At 42.6% G+C, this 9,317-nt stretch overlaps 1 protein-coding gene across 1 annotated transcript in view; it reads left to right on the top strand.

The window, feature by feature from the left end:
- The window catches only part of GATD1 (glutamine amidotransferase class 1 domain containing 1), a 32,997-nt gene extending 24,862 nt beyond the window's left edge, over positions 1-8,135 (top strand). Inside the window, 3 exon segments of the mRNA XM_075566821.1 lie at positions 1,308-1,401; positions 6,196-6,307; positions 7,652-8,135. Of these exon segments, the coding sequence (XP_075422936.1) occupies positions 1,308-1,401; positions 6,196-6,307; positions 7,652-7,658 (213 nt within the window). The 3' untranslated portion in view covers positions 7,659-8,135.
- Positions 8,136-9,317: the final 1,182 nt, after the last annotated feature.

Raw genomic sequence — 9,317 nt, 5'->3', positions numbered from 1 at the left:
CATCCAGCAGGCAGGCATGCATGCAGGCAGGCAGGCAGGCAAACATACAGTGCTTTCACTAATATAGTATAAGATATATATATATATATATATATATATATGTGTGTGTGTGTTTGCGTGCGTGCTTGAATATATTTATCAAAGTTGCACAATATTAATAAATAATTTATTCTCACCACATGTCATTTTTTAAATTTTTTTTTAAATATTATATAATATACACACACACACACACACACACACACACACACACACACAGAACACTTCAAAGTGACTCACACACACACACTGACAGCTACCAAGTCACACACACACACACAGTGATACCCGCCTCCCAAGCGCGCTTGCTGTCTCCTCTGTCAGGACAGCAAAAAGCTCCTGGTAGCGCGAGCGTCAGCAAGCGAGAGCACTGCTCAGCAACGCTCAGTGCACTATGTCCGAGGCCTTACCTTCTTCGCCATCTCTTCCTGCAGTGTCGATCATGGCACTGCGCAGCCATGATGAGGGACCCTGCAGGAAGAGATGGAGAAGGTAAGAGGCGCAGCACCACGTCTGCACGTCGACTCGCAATATTCCCAGCCTGCCACCTCCATGGTCCTTGTCCCTTCCTGATCATGTGTTCGCTCCCTGAGTGATCACATGATCTCAACGTCATTCTGGTGTTGGGTCCTCCCTTCCGTGCAGATGAGTCAGCGTTGATCCCGATCTGCCCTAACATACATAGCAGAGTGCAATTACATACGGGGTACATATGGGCCACTAATTAGCATGCCGTGTTTCCTGACATCTATAGGGCACTAAAGAGGTTAAACTAATCTAACTGTGCTAAAAGCAAAGCTTTGGTTGCTTTTGTGTCTCTAGAAATTAATTACACATTTTTCTTCTGTGTTCAGAGGCCAGGAGTGTTTGTCAATGTCTTTTTTTTAGTCTTATCCCACCCTGTCATCAGAGACTCAAAGATAAGGGGAAGAGGAGAGGGGGGCTTTGCCTGTGCGAACACGTTGAACACGGGGACAACAAATCAGCCATAGGAAATCAAATCCCTCCCAAGTCTAAACTCGCCATGTTTACTAACTCAAGTATACAAAAACCGCATCTGTCACCCAAGTGTGACACATTAAACATGTCCCTGCCATTACAAACATGAACACTTTGTTTCCAATACAATTCTCTCCTAGGACCAATGCTCGACGAGTAATGAGATATTGTGAAAAAATATAGTGTGTTTTTAATAAGAGTCTTGTGCCATGTTTCCGTCTCCAATGTGACATTGTGTTCCCGTACACCTTTCTATCCTCTCACCCCAGCCGTCCGTATACGAATTGGTTCGTCAGGCAGATTATGCCAGCCTGCCACTGATTCTGGAGGACTTTGCAAAGGATTCTGGGGCAACCTTTAGTGGTAAGTTCAGAAATGTGTTACTTTACTCTCCCTTTCCATCCAAATCCCAGACAGCGGTGAGAACCTTGAGGTGGTTTTCAAACTCTGAGAAATATCAATGTCAAATCATTTCTGTTCCCTTAATTTTGTCCACCATTATGAATGTTCTTAAACCTCTGCCCCGATCACTGTATCGTTGGCATCACTGTAGCATATGGGTATACATGAAAATATAGTGTATGAAGAAGCAATATGGTAACCAGCAAAATCTGAACAGTCTTGCTCTGGCAGTGAGGGTGTTAACCTTTAGGTCACTGTGTTCTTTAGGCTAAAAATCCTTACAATGACTGCAGAAGGGCCAATTACATTTTGTTTTGCAGGTAAATTAGGTACAATTTGTGTTGTGGGGGTAAAGAACGGTCTATGCTTAATGGCACTAAAGAGTTGGCAGGGCTAATTCCAGGTGCCTAAATGTATTGTTGCAGGTGCCATGTTGGGGCTTATCTGGTGTTTCGCAACTTCAGAGACAGCTATAAAAGTTCATTAAGATCAGATTCCAAGTGGTACCTTAAGGAAAATGTTATCCTTTTCATTGCGGGTCAATCACTACTATCTATATATTATCGTTACATAGATGAGGTTGAAAAAAGACATACGTCCATCATGTTCAACCTATGCGAAATTTAGACAGATACTTTATCCTATATCCGTACTTACAGTACACTTGTTTTTGTTCGCCCCTACGTGAGATATAGCTCATCGGTGACGTAATGCACATAGCCTGGGGGGAGGTGTGGCGAGTCAGAGGCTATAAAGTTAACAGACGAAGAAAGAGGAAGTCGGTTGACGTGAGGCAAAAGCAAGAATGCTGTAGCAGAGGGAAGGAAATAATTGATGACATCATTAGGTATTAAATGAAACTAGAGGGGATGGGAGGGAGAGAGAAGTGGGGGAAGGAAGAGAAAGTAGTGAGGTGGGTAAAGAAAGTTGAACCGTAATTTTGCAGAGGACGGGGTTGGCACGCGAAGCGCGCGTGGGCAGTGTGTGTGGTTCACAGAGCTCAGTTGGCTTGCGCATGTTTGCAGTGTGCCTGCATGCACTGAGAGGTATCGCACGGGCTGATTTGTGGATTCCTACTGCACCTGGTGCTGGGATTTCTGTGGAGCGTTCAGTGTCCTGCCGTTATTGATAACATCCTGGCTGTCCTTGGATAAGTACTTTTGGACACTGTTTTTTGGTTTGGGATACTTTCATCTGTCTGCACTTGGACGCTCACCTGGTATTCGTGGAGCAATCCTTGTCTGGATGTTGCTGCTGTGGTGAATAGCTAAACAATGATGATATGTTGCACACCTTAATCAAACAATGCATACAATATTCCCGGTGCTGCTGGTTCAAGGGGTACCTGTCCTGGTAATCCAAATCTGAACTATTGATAAGGGAGATCCAACGCACAACGGATTTGCTCAATAGAAACATTTATTGTGCCACACAACGTTTCGACCATAAGGTCTTTTATCAAGTGACAGACATGTCACTTGATAAAGACCTTACAGGCGAAACGTTGTGTGGCACAATAAATGTTTCTATTGAGCAAATCTGTTGTGCGTTGGATCTACCTTATCAATAGCTGTGGTGAAAAGATCACACCCAAATGCTTTTAAATCTTCATTGTTTACAAGTGTAATCGATTACACTAATTTTATAATTAAAATGTCCTACTTTTATGCGCTCTGGAACGTGTGCTCTCTTTCTGTGTGTGTGTGTCTGTGTGTGTCTGTGTGTATAAAAATGTATGCCTCCAGTTTCCTGGGTGACGGTAGCTCCTCTCCACCCCATTGTGATGGCATCTGGCTACATGAACAAGGCTGGAACAAACATGGTTGTGCTACTTACCGCGTTTCACTGCTGTTGCAATTTCACCATGTGTTTAACACTGATCAGTATGTCCCGGGAGGAGGGAGGGAAAGAGAGCGATGGTGGTGGGAAATAATTACAATAATGTGTGCATATTATTAATTGCGTGCAACCCTTAGTAATGTCACTTACAGGTTGTGAAACCATGACCATATTTGGTCGTCATAGGGCAGTAACTGGTATGACACCACTATGCCAATTAGCAGGTTATCCCTATCACTCACAAGGTTCCAAAGAAGCCTATTAATAATAATATCTTGTTGTTGTGACGCCGACATGTTCCGCAGCGCAGTGCAATGTGGGCGGGAGGACAACAACGTATGACTAGTACATATGTTACTGTATGCAGTGCAATGGCACATCTTATGTACGACGGGGAAATTAGAATAAATATACATTTGGTAGTTACTAGGGCAGTTATTTTTTATTAATTTTATCTGATATTATATAGTACTCGAGGGATTGTTCTCTTCCAAATGCCAGGTTGTAAAACTGTCAAACAGCTTGAAGGAAGTGACGTGACCTGGTATTCTAGCACAGATAGAAAAGTAGCTGGGTGTAAAGATTCAGGTCTGAGATTCTCATCTTTAGATTCATCTTGGGGGATACACTTAAAGTTTAGACAGAACAAAATTTGACTCTATCTGCCACCAGGCTATGTGCACTGTCACGGATGAGATGTGTCTCACGGAGGGGCGGACAAAACTTTCTAACAATATTTTGTTATTGTACTTTTTTTTCCGGAAAATATATTATTCCAGAGATCCACAGTCCACTCCTGTTAGAAGTTCACATCACAATCTTTTTTTAGCGTCTAAAACGTGCAAATAGACTTTTACATGGAATCAAAAAGCTAATACAACACAAAGTTAGAAAGGCACTTACGATAAAATATATATAAACCAGATCGACAAACTGGTAATATAACAAATCAAATATATAATAATCAAAATATAGGCAGGAAGTGCAAATAATCAAAATACTATACTGTCCTTAATCTACACTGCAGCTTTATCAAACTGATTTTATCCCTAGGGTGCCTTGTACAATAATTCATCCAACAGGAGCACGAACCTTGTGGGGGGGAGGATAGAAAGTTCAAACGTTTTTAAAAATATTCCTTCTTCTGCACTCATGTATAAAATGATCTTATGGGCATTGATCACCATCTCCCAGATGGTCCTCCTGTTGTTTATTAGTACTTATCTCCATGAGTGATATTAAACATGAAAGGAAAAGCGGAAGGATATCGTGTGCTCATTTACAAAAAGGATTAAAAGCTTTCTTGGCCACACAAACCGTAAAGTTATTTTTAATCTCTGAACTCAACACAGTAGTGAGTGGTATAACCCAGGGCTGTGCAAAAATCTTGCGCTGCGCCCCCCCCCCCCCCCCCCCGCCTGCTGTCCTCCTCAGTCGTGCCCCCCCTTTTACCTCCAATGAAGCGTCAAATGACGCTGCGGGGTCATTTGACGTCATGTCTCCATGGTAACGGGCGTCTCTTGATGCCCCATTGCCATGGAGACGCGTGGACTGAAGCTGGTAAGTAAATTTACAGAGGCCTCGCGCTCAGCACGGGGCCTCTAACCGCCGCGCGCCCCCCAGTTTGCGCACCGCTGGTATAACCAGTACTCTACCCAGTTTTCATACTGTGGATTAAATTATCTCACTTCCGGTGAAGTCTTATGACGCGCTGATACCCAACGCATTTTGAGGATCTCATCAGATGTGTTGGTTCTGTGATCTACCTCTGGGATAGACAAAAAAAACATGAACAGGAGGGTAAAAGCTCCCGGAAGTGACACATCAGCACGCAGCACGTCCTCAGAAGTGACTTCCCCACAAGTGACATTAAATGTACAGTAGGAATGCCGGGTACAGTACAGTTGGTATACCACTCACTCCTGGATTGGATTTAGCGAGGTAAAGAATTGTATTGCGCGTGTGGTCAATAAAACTTTTGATCCTTTTTTGTAATTTAATAAACTATATCCCTTCCCTTTTCTAGGTTTTACATCGCCATGAATGAAGTACTAACAAACAACAGAGGACCACATGGGAGCTGGCGATCAATGCCCAAACGGTTCATTTTTCAATAAACTACAATAGTGCCGATTGAGTTCCCATGCGGTAGGGCTCAATGTGAGGTTTTTGTACATTAGTGCCCCGATTGGCATGAACACCCCGCTAAAACTCACACATTTTATTCTGATAAGTCTAAGATAAAGATTGTAAAAGCCCTTCAAAATATTTAGTTAACATGGAAAGATTGAAAGCTTCAGATATTCTTTTCAAATACTTATACTCCTGATTGACAGATATTTTTTTACAAATCTCTTAATATTGATTCATTAGACATGTTACTGATGTAAGATCACTTTGGACCTACATGAGATTAATCCTTTAACCCATGAAACCTGTCAATTGGTCACTCGCATTTTTTAAAGCTAGAATTACTGTATATATGTACATACATTCCAAAGGTAGATAATTTAATGTTAAAATGTTATTGTATGCAGGGATTTATAAAGCATGTGTAATGTTTGTCCTCAATTAATAGTGAATTGGCTATGCTAATAAAGTCCAGGACTCCAATCCTAACTGGGAAAAGCCTGTTACGAAATCTAATGGAATATACAATGCTCTGCTTTTTAAGCGCTGGTTATGATTTGAGGTCTATCTGTGGAAAGAATACAGCAGAGATTCCAATGTTGCAGTGCATAGGACAGCGTTATTAAGCAGATCTCAGAAACGGACGATAGTGGCCATCTTTAATTTGTCCCAGGAAAAATTACTTTTACCTCATAATTTCTCTGACGGAGCAGTGAGGGAAAACTAAGGAAAATATAACCAACTATGGGAAATTTCCAGATTAACGCCGTTTTTTTCTCGGTTTAGCCAGTGAGCCGGATAGTGTCCACGTGGTGCTGGACAGACATCTAGTTACAGGACAGAATGACAATTCCACGGTGCCGGCTGTCCAGAACCTTATACTGCTCTGCAATGGGAGGTGAGTGCCAGCGTTTCCCAGTGTGACTTGGCAGTCCGTGTGAGGCAAAGGACTCTTGGGGTTAGTATAGATCATGTGTACAGGGAAAGGTTTAACAAGGCAGGGAGGGAGTGCAGCAGGATGCTGGGGGGTAATAGGGGTATTACTTTCCTGTTCAAATATTTTATTAAAAAGAAAGTAATACTTTAAAACGAGCGGTAACTATATCAATGTATGTCCTGGGTACAAAATAGTAAGCCGACTACATAACTTACAGTTATAAACCTGTTTAATCTAGGAAAGTGACGAATTTTGAGAGACTCAAGTAAATTGTTCCAGAAGATGGGTGTTTGGTAATTGGCGGAAGAGCGACGGGATTCTTTATTGAACCATAAGCAGGTTTTTGGAGTTGTGGCTTCATCTCCTTAGATCAAAGTGCTGTGTACAGCAGGGGTGAGAACCCTTCTCAGATAGTTACAGTTAGATAGTAGATGAGGTTGAAAAAAGACTTCCGTCCATCAAGTTCAACCTATGCTAAATTTAGACAACAGAAACTTTATCCTATTTCTATACTTACTTATTGATCCAGAGGAAGGCAAACAAAAACCCCAGAGACATATCATCCAATGATATCTCATAAGGGGAAAAATAAATTCCTTCCTGACGCCAAGAATTGGCAATTGGATTAATCCCTGGATCAACATCCTTCTCATGTATACTTTAGATATTTGCCTAACTTGTCCAGAACGTATTTGAAGATGAGAAAGGAAAGATGTACGTTGCGTTTGGACTCGAGGGATAGCCAACCTAGTCTAATTAGCATATCACAATGGTGGGTGTTGAAGTTACACGAGACAAAACGGCATATTGAGTTGTGAACAATGGCAAGTTTGCGGAGGTGAATTTGGGGTGCTGTGCAATAATTGGCATTAGCATCTGTTGTACAATGTGCTGTCAGACCAAGGCGCTTAGGCAGGCTGTATTTCTATAGAGAACACCCAGTTTGCAATAGATTTTGAAAGTCCGTTAACAAGGCTGTGATGGACAGCAGGACATTGGGGTGTATAGGGTCAGGTATAACAACGTAGTGAGGAGGGTAGCAGGATTTTGGGTTGTGTAAGGAGGGGAATAATGAAGCAGTGCGAGTAGACCAGCAGCAGCATGTGGGTGTACACAGACAGACAAGGCCGTGAGCAGAGCAGAGATGTATAGTAGGGGGTATAAAAATTCAGTTATAGGGCAGGGTATATAGGGGGGTGGGGTGGTAGCCAAGACCGTGAGAAGGACAGCAGAATGTTGAGGTGTATAGGGACTAGTATCTCAGGCATGATATGATGTAATTTGTATATCTGTTTTCTGCTGCAGGATATAAGGCATCTATTAAGATAGACAGCAGTGATGATCCCCTTTCCCATAATACAAAACAACACACAGGGGATCTGTTAATGGAAAAGAAGACCTGGAATAAGAGACAGATGGCAGGAACGTTCAGATATATCATTGATTGCACTTCAGCACCAAATGGTGCACCTGTAATACATTTGCTGTTAGAGGCAGCAAATGGGCTGACCACATTGCATACAAATCCCTCTGAGCTTTAAACTGATGGAACTACTTCAGGTGCTTTTGCACTTAGCAAAGTGTGCTAGAGTTGCAATAAAGTGAAAGAGTCTGACCTGTAACATTTGTACCAGTTGGCACAACTGTCTAATCATTTTAATGTCACAAACTTTTCCTATTTGTATCATTTCATATTAAATGCCGACTGCACCACAATTAATAATCCCTGTAAATGAATGTTTTCATGCCAGGTCAAATCTATGTATCTATAATAAATAAGAATAAAACAGCCTGTGTGTCTGTCAGAGCCATAGCTCCTTGACCGTGAAACTTTGCATGCATAGTAAGGCTGCGTCCGCACGCTGAGCGATCAGACTGCCTAATGGCAGTGATCGCGTCTATATGGAGTGCGGGAGGGGGCGTGCGAAATCAGTAAAAACTGATTTCTCGCACGATAGGGCGGTCAAGTGAGCGGCTCGCCCAATGAGGGCGAACCAGCTCAGTGACGTCACTGGCCCGCCCATAGACACGCCCCCGGACGGCGCACGAACAAGGCCAGGGAAAGCACCCCGCTTTCCCTCAGCCTCCCCACGGCTGCAGTGTCTATGGACGCAGCCTAAGGGGACACTAGGGGTGTGCACTTTGGTGGGTTTTTTCTTTTCTTTAAATGCATTAATTTAATGAGTGATTAACAACATTTCTCTTGACCAGCATGGCAGCCATTGGGTGTTGTACCTGGTCAGTTATGTTTCTGATACATGACATCATAACGCGCATAGCCTGGAGACAGATAAGGACTCTGATTTGTTATAACATTTACACAGAAAGCAGGCAAAGAAAGAGGAAGTCAGTTGACACGTGGAGAAAAAGCAAGAATGCTGGATGAGAGAAGCAGAAATAATTGGGGCGATTTTTCCATCCCCGATTATAGCGACACCCTCTTCACTGACACTCAGTGACCTTCCCCCTCAGTGACATGCACACCCCATCAGTGACCTTCCTAATGGAAAAGATGACTCCATAGTACAGCAAGCCAGGCACTCTGGCTAGTGTTTAATATATCCAGAAAGGAGCTAGCATGATTTGTGCAATATTGTCATATGTAAATATTACATTCCACTATATAGTTACAAGACACTGAGATTACACGGCACTTAAGCTCTCCGAAGTTACGCAAACCTTGGTTGTGCTCTCTGGGGTTCCAAGGGAGGGGGAGTGTATATTCCTATATTCTGCTTTTTTATCCCCTTTCTGTATTTATTGGGGTTTTTATTCCATACAGAGGTGCTACCTATTTCCTGTGAGTCTCTGCAGAGACCACATATCAAATGAGGTTAAAAGGCCTTCAGAGAAAGGCTCTCAGCAGTAGGTGTTGAAAACAGACCGAAAAGAGGATGTTACATGTAAAGAGGTTTATCAGGAAAACAAAAGGAAGAAAGTGCAGCAAAAATATAAATGCTAGGGATTTAAG

The sequence above is a fragment of the Ascaphus truei genome, chromosome 12, assembly GCF_040206685.1.
Source record: "Ascaphus truei isolate aAscTru1 chromosome 12, aAscTru1.hap1, whole genome shotgun sequence".
In the NCBI taxonomy this organism is placed as follows: domain Eukaryota; kingdom Metazoa; phylum Chordata; class Amphibia; order Anura; family Ascaphidae; genus Ascaphus; species Ascaphus truei.
The sequence above is the reverse complement of the archived record's forward strand: the minus strand, read 5'-3'. Positions and strand labels throughout refer to the sequence as shown.